This window comes from Zootoca vivipara, chromosome 13, assembly GCF_963506605.1.
Source record: "Zootoca vivipara chromosome 13, rZooViv1.1, whole genome shotgun sequence".
Classification (NCBI taxonomy): Eukaryota; Metazoa; Chordata; class Lepidosauria; order Squamata; family Lacertidae; genus Zootoca; species Zootoca vivipara.
Window position 1 is genome coordinate 44913423 of NC_083288.1, and position 12713 is coordinate 44926135.

The window sequence follows — 12713 nt, forward strand, 5'->3', positions numbered from 1 at the left end:
TACACAGTAATACACGACAGAGGAGTATGGAGTGTTAGGGAAGGGTAGTAACTCTAGCGGGTAACAAGTCATGCTCCTTCTGGGGTAGTTTGTCTACCTCTGATCCCCACGCTGCACTCAGCTCTCACCTGTGGATCCTAGAAGCTGTCAAGATGCAACAGCGGCCACCCCACAAAAAAGATTCAACTGGCTGCCTAAACCAGGAGAGGGCAGCCAATGGGCCTCAAATCCTCAATGAGTTCGGAAATTTCTCTGCATGCAAAACCAGGTTCAGACTGATTGAGTGGGTGAGAGCAATAACAGGTCCAATGCTCAAAAAGGTGACTACTTCAGGTGCTGTAGAGGGACGTGAGGGGGAGATGGGTCTCGTAAACCTAGGAAGGGAGCCCATCTAGAAGAAGGAAACTTTGAACTTAAACCACCACTGCTTTACAGCTTTGCTCCTTTGTGAAAAGGGCTTTGGGTGTAGAGCCTGAGAAAAAATCTGCACCCGTTGCCTTCGGAACATCCTTGGGAGATGAAAAAGGAAAGGAGTAAACATTACACATATCTGGAGTAGAGACCCAGAAAGTGATACCAGCCAGCAAGTCCTTGTAGCCTCAGACCCAACAGAAAAATTCTTCAGTCATTTATACCTTTCTTTGGGCCAGCTGCTCTCTTTTGTTCAGGTCAGGCCTCACCACAATAATGTAGCATTTAGGGGCAAAAATGCAAGCCAGTAACCCAGCACCAGAAGCAAAGATGGAGAAGATCTCCACAGCCACCATGTATTTTCCTCTGGTGCTCAGGTAGGTTGGAATGAAGGAGAGCCAAACGCTGCAGAAGACCAGCATGCTGAAGGTGATGAACTTGGCTTCGTTGAAAGTGTCAGGCAACTTCCTGGCTACAAAGGCCACCGTGAAGCTGACAGTGGCCAGGAAGCCCATGTAGCCCAAAACACAATAGAACATGAGGACTGACCCTTCATTACAAAGAAATATGATTTCTTCCGTCATTGAGTGCATGTCCACATCTGGGAATGGGGGAGAGGTTGCCAGCCAGAGGACACAGATCCCAACTTGAACAATGGAGCTGGAAAAGACAATGGAATAAGCCAGTTCTTTGCCTACCCATTTCCTCATATTGGTTCCTGGTTTGGTAGCCATGAATGCCAAAACCACCAATATGGTTTTGGCTAAGATGCTGGAGAGGGCCACAGAGAAGACAATGCCAAAAGCAGTTTGTCGGAGAAGGCAGGTCACCTTATTAGGTTTTCCAATGAACAACAAAGAAGAGAGGAAGCACAAGAGGAGGGAGATAAGGAGACCATAGGTGAGGCTTCTGTTGTTGGCTTTGACTATGGCTGTATTGCGATGCTTAATGAAGATGCCAAGCACCAGAATTGTGATCAGAGAGAATAGAAATGCAGAGGAAATTGAAACAATGGCCAGGGTTTCATCCAAGGCTAGGAAGTTTGGAATCTTCGGAATGCATAGATCCTGGTCATTGTTTGGATACTGATCTGCTGGGCAACTGATACATGTTTCTATGTCTGAAAACAAATTGATTTCATATTAGATAGAAGACAAAGAAAAAATGCATTACAATTTGAAGCATCCAAAACTATTTTAAAGTATTTCCTCATCAATAATCCATCTAGCATAGTATTTTCTACCTAAAAATGTTTAAGAGCTTCAAGCCCAAATGCTTTTAAACTAGAGGCATCAAAAATAAATCTCATGAATCAAATCCGGAATTTTCTACTTGGAGGACATCTGCTCTTACAGTCCCCCTGCTTTTTCTTAGAACCCAATTAACTGGGCAGCAGATTAAGAAATAAATTACAGCTGAAATTTTAGGAGCCCAGAAAGGCACGTTTAATGAGACTTTCACCCTCTTGTCAAACAACCTAATTCTTAGAGTAGAAAGCACCACTTCTAGCCCACCCTAATTTTGTAGAATTTGGAGGTAAAATATATTAGCTTCCACTTAAAATAGAAATCTTCAAGATGTTTTAAAGATAAAAATATATTGATGGTATCTATAAACAATGAGAACAACACATCTGTTTATTTAAGCCTTCTCTCAATACATCTACCTCTACTCCTACTAATAATAATAATAATTTAAGACTTCTCTCCTGCAGCAGTTTAATGTCAACAATATTGACAGGAGCCCAGAGCTTTTGCAGTATCTTAAGATGTCATCCCCAACCTTTCTCATTTGAAATAATTCCTTCTGGACATCGATCACAATCATAGCAGCAAAACTTCTCCCCCTCCTTCTTTTTCTTCCCGTAACCAGGAAGGCAGTTGGCATTACATACAGAATGTGGTGGCACCTATCCAAAGAGATAGGAAGAGTTTAATATTAAGATCTTGTTTTGGGGAATTTATCAAATATCCAATATCAGGTGATTTAACAGTAAATAGGAGGACTAATAGCGTGAAATGATCCATATGTACACAAGTGGCACATACAGTGTGGTAAAAAGCTGCTGTTCGAAGCATCATACAAACACATGAAGATTTCAATATTCATACCTGGACCTTACAGCTGTCTTAGAATTCGGTGTAATTTCACCCCTGGCTTTGACTTTTGATGGAGTCACCACCTAACGGCATTTGCTTCAAGGAGATCAAGTGGGGTTTTTTGTGGTGGCTCAAGGAATTAAAGGTAAGCCATTATAGTGGTTCTGCTCCTACCTGCAGGGTCAGTACAAGAAACTAGTACTAGGAGCGCCAGTGTGGTGTTGTGGTTAAGAGGGGTAGACTCGTAATCTGAGGATCTGGATTTGCGTCTCTGCTCCTCCACATGCAGCTGCTTGGTGAGCCTGGGCTAGTCACACTTCCTTGAAGTCTCTCAGCCCCAGTCACCTCACAGAGTGTTTGTTGTGGGGGAGGAAGGGAAAGGAGAATGTTAGCCGCTTTGAGACTCCTTCGGGTAGTGATAAAGCGGGAAATCAAATGCAAACTCCTCCTCCTCTTCCTCTTCTTCTGCTTCTAAATCATTCCATGACTTTTGGGCTGTGGTTTCCTGTTGGGCCACATCCTGTCTCAGAGAGAAATGCTTTGGGTGGGTGGTTCCTATGCCTGACCTGTTCTGGGAGGAGTTGCATTCTATTTGAAGCAAGAGGTCTGGGAGCACTCTTCTATTCAAACTCATCACTAGAGTCTGAACTGGTTTCAGGTGCTAGTGAATTTCAAAATTAATAATGTATGAAGTGCTTTTGTTGCATCCCATATTGTGGATAACCACAAATTATGGCATTTCAGGGACTGTGCATTTATTTCCCATACCTTAGTGAAGCGCCTGTGCCATCTGATTCCGTCTTCATTAATGGTGAGCTCTTTGCCCGGAGGGGCCTGAGGATCCAAACTTCCCACTTTGACCCTGACATACGAATTATTTGGGAAAGTGACCAGGTTAGTAATATCAAAGCCAGCTGCTAATTCTCCATATTCATTTAATGTAATTTCATCCCCAGCACTGTTGTTGAATGAGATTCTCTGCAGGAATGAGTGGAGCTAAGTGGAAAGAGAATCAAAGTTAAGCACTTCAGTTCACAACAGAGAGCATCCATATTTTAGTTGCACATACAGCAGGAGTAGGAAATCATGAATCAGTGCCAATTCAAAAATCAACAGACTTGCATAATGATGATATTATGGAGAGCTCAGAGCATAGACCTGCTTGCTTGTGAGCAGCCTTTGTCAATATCCAAGAAAGGGAAGGAATTTGAGAAGTCATGTAAGAGAAGAGATGGGAGTTTATAATCCTAAAGGACAGGAATGCAACATGAGAACATCTGACTGGACCTTTCCATTGTTTATAGAGTGTATTTGTGCATGGTTGGATGTTGGATGCAGTGGAGTGGTAGGAAGCAGAAGCTGGGGAAACCCAAAGGGACACCCCAAGGAAAGGAGGCTCAAAGCCAGGGGATTGGTGGTGGGATGACAAGGAGTGTTCAGTGGGAAAGGGGGAGCAGACTGGGAGGTGGAGGTGTCAGAAACAGAAGAGGCAACAGGGTTAAGGGAGCAGGAAGAGGCTGTGGAAGACTGCAATCCAGACTTAGAGGCACAAGAGGATAAAATCAGGGTCTAGAGACAGTGATCACACAGTTGCTAGCCTCTTGTGGGGACCTACCAGTGAGGCCTCAGGGCGCAGAAACCCCTAGTGGTGGGCAGACAGGGAAAGATGAGGATTTGGGGACGGGACCTTCCAGGATGTGCCCAGGTAGTGGCAGCTCCCTGATGGGCTGCTCTTCTGTTTTCTCTTGGGTATGAGGAAGACTGCAAAAGGCAGTGCCTGGGGTTGGGGTCCTGGTTGTGCTCCCTCAGAATTATGGGCCTGGGGCCATGGACTCCGGCCTCCAACCTTACACCGCTGGGTAACTGGACTGGTAAGAGAGACAGAGAGAATTCTGGAGGGATATGGGGAGGCAACAGGGGAGAAAACGGAGGCGTTTGCAGGGTGTAGAAGGTGGTTGGCAAAGCTGCAGTTACCTGTAGTTGTTGGTAGACCTTTGCTTCTGAAAGACTGTGTCATCTGAAGTTTGTTTAGTATCATTAAGCAGGTTCTCCCCTTAAGGAGAGCATGGGTTGCGGAAGGGTTAATAAGACGTTCCCTGGTTTGTTGGGCGGGTCAGTTTGGATGGCCACTGAGGGTATTGTTGCTGGGGAGAATGTTATGTTGCAATTATTTGATTGACAGCCACAGCCTATATATACTGGGGCAAGCAGCTTTCGCTTTTGGTGCTTGCAACAGATCTCATTGCTTCTACTGGAGATGGATGTATTGTAACTGCAATGATTGCAATTTACCCGTGCATTGCCTTCCCTCTTTCCCTATTAAATTAAAATAATACCCAATTCCTTTGGTTCTTTTATTTCAAAATTTAGGCTTTCTTTTAAGTCTGAGTTTGCCTTTCCCCCCTCTCTGTGGACCTTTCCTCACCCCTTCCCCCCTGCCCCCGGCTCGCTTACCCGGCTGGTGGGTTGCTTCAGGGCTCCTTCATCTGGAGCCTGACCAGGTAGAGGGGCCACCCGGGGGCTTTTCTGGCCCTCCTGGGCTGTTTTAGCGGGGCTTGACCGGGCAGAAGGCGAGCACGCGGCTGCATTCCTTGGTGCCGTGCGCTGTTTCTTCTCCTGCACCCCTGAGCCCCTGATGGTGTTTGAGGCTTCCTGGGGGTGGGGGGTCGCCTGTGGAGGCTCTGCTGAGCTAGTCCACCCCCCCACTGCACCCAGGGGTCGCGGGTAGCTCTGTGGGGCGTGCAGGAGGCTTCGGCGAACGCACGCACCAGCCAGTTGGGGAGCTCTTCTTCCTGCTCCTCTGTGCTTTAAAGAAAGAAAAAGGGTTTCCCCCCCCTCCTTGAGGCCTTCTGTCCCCTCCTGCTTGGCCATCCGGGGCTCCGCCATTTTGGGGCCTCTGGCTGGGTCTGCTGGCTTCTGCTCAGTCACCCTGCTGGGCAGTTTTGGCGGGAGCGCCCTTTTGTGCTGTTGGAGTCACATTGTACCACCTGGTGGCAAGTTGAGTTATTGCACCTTTTTCTAGAAATTAACTTGTTTTGGTTCCTGGATTTAGGTAGGAGTTTTGGGGAAGCATGATCTGTTGTATTTCTTTATGGTTGACGGTTGGCTCCTTCGTTTCTGAGTTTGGCTTGATTGCTTTGCTAGCCTAACCCTTTTTATTATATATTTTAGTATGGTGTTGAAGCAGGCTGTGACTCAGCCTGCGGCTTCTAGTTTGGGGAAGAGACCAATCAGGGGTCCATCACAGGACTTGCGTTTGCCCGCACCCCTGGTTCCTGTGTTGGGTCGAGTCCTTCATTGTGAGCCTTGCCGGGGACCCGGAAGCCTTGGCTCGCTTTGGATCCGGTTTGGATGGGCTCCTGGTTTATTTAGGTATCCAGTTGGATACAGTGGCCCTGACTTCGCGATTGCCCGAGGATAAGATCTGAACTTCGAAAAGAGTGATTGAAGAAACACTCCTGCTCCCCAAGGTGACCCTGAGTCCTTGCTGGGCCATTTAAACTTTGCTTGTAGGGTGTTGGCTCCTGGGCGCCCCTTTTGCACCCGCCTGAGCAGACGTACGGCTGGGCTTCGGGCACCATTCCATAGGGCGTGCCTGTCCAGTGGGGAGAAGGCAGACCTTAGAATGTGGCTTGAGTTCCTGAGGGATTTCAATGGCATTTCCCTATGGCAGGACACTTTGAATCTGCATGCTGATTTTCAGATTCATTCTGATGTGTCTGGATCTTTGGGTTTTGGGTTGTTCTGGAATGGGAAATGGTGTGCCCAGCGCTGGCCTGCAGAGTGCCAGGGCGGGGCCGTCACGCAGGATTTAACCTTTCTCGAGTTTTTTCCCCATTGCAGTTGATGTTCATATTTGGGAAGAGGACTTCAGGAACCATCGCGTGTGTTTCTGGTCTGATAACCAGGCGGTGGTAAATGTGCTGGCTAAGCAGTCCACTTAGTCGGGCAGGGTCTCTGCACTGTTACGGGCTTTTGTGCTGCAATGTTTGCGCTGCAATATAGTGTTTTCGGCTCATTTCATTCCGGGTGTGTCTAATGAGATTGACAATGCTCTGTCCCGTTTTCAGATGGAGCAATTCTGGTCCCTGGCTCCGGATGCCCAACCGCAACTGGAGTATTTCCCGGAACATCTTTGGAACCTTGGCAGCAATTAGTCTTGCAGGGAGTAGCGGCCTCAATTTCCCCTTCTACCCTTAGATCCTATCAGAAGGCTTGGGCTGATTTATTGGCGTTTCGCTCGCGGTCCTCAGCCGTGGGGGTCGATTCCCGCCCATCCATGGCTCAGGTGTTGCAATATTTGGCACACCTTTTTCAGTTGGACCGGTCTGTGAGGACCCTGAGAATTCAGTCAGTGGCTATTTCTTTTTTCTCTGAGTCCTTTTTAAATAAAGACCCATGCTCCAAATTTGTAGTGCGCAATGCGTTAGAAGGTTGGGGTAGGCTATGCTCTCCTCGGACCCCGGCCAGGCAACTTTTCATTTGCTGTCGAAGATGCGGTCAAAGCTAAAAGTCGTTTGTTGGTCTAAATATGAGGCCAGGCTTTTCTCTGCTGCCTTTTCTGTAGCATTTTTTGGAGCCCTGAGGGTAGGTGAGGTGGTACTAGAGGAGTCAAGGGCGGGCCCCCCCAGGGGCTTGCTCCTTCAGGATGTTTGCATCTCTCAGTCGGAAGTTTCCCTTACTGTCCGGCGCTCAAAAACAGACCAGATTGGCAGAGGCGCGCTGATTCGCTTGCCAGCCACTGGTCAGGAGAGCCCCTGTCCTGTCAAGCATGTCCACCGATATTTGGCCTTGAGACCTCCAGGCGATGGCCCATTTTTCAAACATGAAAATGGGCGGGCTTTGGGGTGCCAACAATTTGCTAGGGTGATGTGCAAGGTAATTGTTGCCTGTGGTTTCCCTGCTTCAGACTATGCTCCACATTCGTTTCGTATTGGGGCGGCCACAACGGCTGCTCATTGGGGCCTTTCTGTTGACAGGATCAAAAATATGGGGCGTAGGAAGTCGGATGCTTATAAACGTTATGGGCAGAAGAGTCGTTGATTTGTTGTTCTTGTGCTTTATCATTTCTTCAGGCTTAGCACCAATGCTGATCTGGATTATGGGGCACAGCATCGTTCACTGGGCTGGCATTCGAGTAAGGGAGTACAGCCTGGGACCGGGTCTCGGCTTCCCACAACACATAAAAGTGTCTTGGATGGCCACTTGCAGGATGCAGTGGGGTGAATTTCTCCCGCTGATTCGGAATCAAGTGGTCCTAGAGGGTCACACTGCTGCCATAGTGATTCATTTGGGGGAGAATGATTTTCCTGCTCTCAATTGTTTTTCCTTGTGCACCACAATCTTGCCTGATGCTAAGATTCTCTGGTCACATTTTTTTTGCAACAGAAAGAATGGCGGGGCAGCCATTGCCCAGCTGCTACAGAAAAGGCCAGGAAGCGCACCACCAGCACGGCGGCCAAGCGTGTCTTAGAATTAGGGGGGTCTGTTATTCAGCATCCGCAGATTTCAGATAAGGCTGAAGGAGTTTTCCAGGATGATGGGGTTCATCTGTCACCTAAGGGGAGTGATGCTTGGTTGCAGGATATAGTTAGGAGCTTGAGGAATTGGTTAGGGATGCGAGTGGTTTGGCGGCGTGCTCTAGGAGGTCGTTGGCAGTTAGGCATTGGTTCAAATTGGATGGTGGAGGGGTACGGATTTGGCTAGGCCTGCCCCTCAAAATTACTGCTGCCTTTAGGGGTATTCCGTTAAAGGAATCCTAGGGCTCCACATGTTTGTCCGTACCCCCAGTAGGGGCTAGAACTGCGCATGAGCCTCGGGCAGCATCTGGGGGAGAGGTCAAGGGCGTGGTGACCCTGCCCCGGCCTCTCTCAGAGGGTGCTTACCTATCCTGACTTCCCCAGTATGCTAGGGGAGTCAGATCTGTCCCAGGCGGGGGACAGATGGCATGGGAACCAATGCCTAAGCAACCACTCACATCAGTTGTATTTAAATAAAGTTGAGGCCAAAACTAATGCCAAAAACCTTAAACTTAAATTCCGTGTGAAGTGTGAGTTATTGGTGGGAAGTCTTAGGTACCTCAACATGCAATAGGAAATATTATAATTCCCATCTTTGATACGATAAAATTACTTAAGGATTATTTTTAATTTCTTAAGTTTTATACTTTTATTTCTTTACTGATGATTAAATGCCAACTCACATAATGTATCAATGCAGTGAATGCTTTGTAAGAGGGAACAATACCTGCCAAGCTTTTACATTCTGAGGAGAGAGTTTTCCCTTAGCATCTCTTCTTTTGCTGATTGCTCCAGCCAAGTGTTTGCTATTTAGGGCATGTGCCAAAGCATAAACAGCATTATAGATACTGTAGCTTTGCCCAGTCATGCTCATTTCAAAAAATGGTGCCGGGAGGCTCTCCAGCATCTCCTCTCCAGTACATTCGCGAACACCTGCTGACACAGTGGCATTTGAAAATGAACAAGTGAATGCATCTTCCCAGAAATCTTTGATAAACCCATCTGTGTCTGTCCAGTGAGGATGTATACTCTGAAGAAAGTCTTTAAACCTCTGAATCTCTTTGAAGTGAATTGCAAAGGATATAGCACCATGAAACATTCGTATATTAACATGTTTTTGAAGGCTATATAATATGAAATCAATTTGGGTAGCTGTAATCCATACTTTTGCTTCATGTGACTTCTTTTGATGAAATAGTAGCTGAGTGAACTCCATTATGCTTAAAGTGGTTGACAACCATATAATAAATCTACTTTCTCCGTATACAAGAACCGCATTGGCTCTGCTGGTTGTTAAAGTTGGTATCAAAATCTGTGAGTCCTCCAGCATTTCTAGTTTGTTACTGCTATAATTTATATTGAAGTTAAGTCTTTCTGTGAATGCCGAACAAATTCCATTCTGGAAAAACATTTTCTCAATTGTCTGTAAGAAACGTTCCCCTGCTTCATTAGCTGGAGTGATGAGCCCAACCCATTTCCACCTGAAATGCAGAAGTAACTGGATAATTCCCCGATACTGAAGGTCTTCATTGGGGACCATGCGGTAAAAGGAAGGGAAGTTGGTTCCATCATTTATGGCTGGTTCAAATAAACCATATGAAATCTGGAGAAAGCAAAAGCCAAATGTTTCCAAGTGGAAACAAGAACTCATGATATTCCAATTTATTCAAATATAAACACACACACATGCACAGACTTAAATATTGGATATATATTGAATCTATTATCCAACGTTTACCAAGTTTAGGGACAGCACCAACCCCAACTTTTATAGGAAAACACAGAAAACCTTCCTCAATGTTTCTGTAGATATTTATTGTTATTATTGTGGAATCATCACAGCTTCATTCTTGTACATATGGATTGTGTAAGCGTGATTCCCCACAGGGAGCCAGCCCCCATCATCCTAACATCCACCTCGCCAAGTACAGGGAGCAGCAGTGGGTCTGAAGCAGCCAGGGGGGAAGGGAGAGACTCGGAGTCGGAGGGAGAGAGAAGCAAGCGTGTAGAACGATGGGAAAGCTCAGGGGAGGAGAGATGTAGGCAAGGGCTCCAGGATGCTGGAGAGCAATTACACCGCTTTGACCAGGAGGAGGCTGAGAGGGTATCGCTCCTTTCGGCGCAAGAGTTAAGGAGAGGACCGTGACGCAGGTCAAGGGGGAGGCGTTTTGGGGTGCCCCAAGAGACGTACGCAATTTCCGGATTCTGGTTCGGACTGAGAGGTCATGCACTGTAAATACTATGCACAATAAAAGTCTTTAAAGACAAACTAGACTCAAGCGGAGTTACTCTAGAGTAGCCACGACGACCCTCTGTATCCAGGAATAGGAGAGGATTTATCATGGCTAATGTTAATATACTAAGTGGATGATTAAACAAAACTCCAAGATGGAAGTGGAGTGATAGAAATTGTTGATCATGTACTTTTGCTCTGCTCATTGTAGGGGTAGGTTGATTCTCTATCTACTAAGAACTCTCTTGGGAAGATTTCCTGGGAAATCCTGAAGATTTGCACTAAATAGTATATGCTATTCTTCTCTGAGCACGATAAACCAAATCATATAAAATATCAGTAAAATACAAAATACTGTGCCAGCACTAATTAAAACAACTAAAAGTAAATCCAACAATGCAGCACAATAGTGACACCATTATGTATATAACTGTCTGAAATGACAGGTGACAAATGCCAGAACAATAGCAAGAAAAGAGTGTTTTCAATTAGCCTCTGAAAGTAAACAATGTTGATTAACATCATACTTTGGGAAAGGACTATCTTGATTTTTAAGGGGAGGAACATTTTTAGTTAATGTGTTCTCAGTTATTTTTGGCTATGAAGCCAATGTCAAAATCACATATTGAGAAGCTCACAGCAAGCCAGTGCAGTGCAGTCAGGACTAATGTATATGAACGAGTCTAGATGCCTCCTTTACAAACTTGGCAGCTTTACAGAAATCTTCTGTTATATCTATTACACACATTGTTGGAGATGCATATTATGCCCCCTTTGTCTATTTTTTCACTCCATATATATGAATCAGTAGATTCCTACTGCAAGGAAAGTATGAAATCTCTGTTTATCAAAACCCATATTCTACCTGTGGAATCTTGAAAAGACCTAAGACGTTTGCCATGCACCAGGAAGTATCAGAGCTAAGTCCCCCAATGACTCCTATTACATTTTTTTGGATGCCACACCTGTAGTTGGGAACAAAGTGATGTGATTTAAAGATCAGGTCCAGAGTGTTTTGGTAGGTCATCTTGGAATCATAATAGCTGTCATAGATGTGGAACCCAAGAGAGACATTGGGCAACATCCTGGGATTCTCATTGATCTCATCAACAGCAAACACCAAGGCAAGGATATGCTGGTAGAACTTTGTCACCACCCTGCAAATGAAATGATATTTTGTTTGATGGGGAAATCAAACAGTGGACAGAATCTAGATATGAGAGATTCACCTGCCTTCTGATTAAGAGAGGGTGAAGCCAGCAATGTTTATTTATTTATTCAGGCAATAGAATAATACTGTGTCGTTAAAAAAGCTGTTGCCCATTTCTTCTATATCTTCTATGTCTTTAGCAATGTTTCGGTATCATCAAGAAAGCTGAGTACCAGACTACTTGGCTATATGCTTTTCCTATTTTTTATGCCATCTCTTTTCTCATTCTCCTACTCCCTTTTCTATCTCTCTTTACACAATTAGACTCAAAAAAAGCTTATTGTTCATTGACAGTATGCAGATAGCCTGTAGGCACTTATATGCCATATAAAATCTCTCCACACATTTTTTTAAAAAAGTTCTAGAGCTATCCCCCCTTCAAATCAATCGAAGTTATTTTCAGTCAGATATAGCATATAAGGAATAATTAAAATAATATTAATTACTGGTTACTTACAGTGGAGAATCAATGAAGACCTGGGAAGGGTGTTTCTTGAAGAATAATTCAGGGACTATGTAATAGATATGAGACGCCATTGCCCCAATGACCAGGTCACCTGGCTCATGCCACTCGTGTGGAACATGGACAGAATTATTAATTGTGCATTTAACACTTTGTGCTTGGGACACCAGATTGGGGAGCAGCAGAAGCAGCAGGAGCAACATTCTGATGGCAAATTCCCTTTTCTGCATGGACTCCCCTGGTTCTCTCTAGAGTATTCTTACTTTCCTCCACCTGATCTGAACAAGGCAAATTGGGTGGCAGCTGACTCTGTCAATTAGGCACTTTAAGGGACACGTATCCACCTTATTGGTAACTTGATCACTATCACAACAGAATGCCTTTGATGCCAAATAAGATACAGTGATTTGATATGAAAGAGGGAAACTGATAACTGATAAGTAACAGAGCCCAGCCTAGTTGTCTGTGGAGCACTGAGGAGGTTATAATCATTTCAGGCTTGCTTGTTGATTCTTTTTCTCAAATATGGCATCAGGTGGTTCCCTCAGGTGGATTGATTATTGTAATTTTCCACAATGATAGGGGAGACAATCACTTGTGCAGTGTTTTTGGAGTCTGTGGCGCATCAGCAATAGGGAAACTGCTAAAATATTACTTTTTTTAAAAAAAAAGTTTCTTGATTTTGCTATATTGTTCCAATCGCAGCCTCATTATAACAATACCTGTAAGAGGAAGGGAGTACAGGGAACCCCCTCCTCTAATCAGGAGCAGCTCATCG

General features: G+C 45.3%; 1 protein-coding gene across 1 annotated transcript; it reads right to left on the reverse strand.

The window, feature by feature from the left end:
- Positions 1 to 413: 413 nt before the first annotated feature.
- On the reverse strand, positions 414 to 12009 carry LOC132592992 (vomeronasal type-2 receptor 26-like). Its single transcript, XM_060281338.1, has 6 exons — positions 11930 to 12009; positions 11128 to 11419; positions 3279 to 3506; positions 2194 to 2320; positions 636 to 1531; positions 414 to 509 (listed from the first exon to the last, which is right to left on the reverse strand). The coding sequence occupies exons 1-6, from the start codon at positions 12007 to 12009 to the stop codon at positions 414 to 416; spliced, it is 1719 nt and encodes a 572-aa protein (XP_060137321.1).
- Between the last annotated feature and the right edge of the window lie 704 nt (positions 12010 to 12713).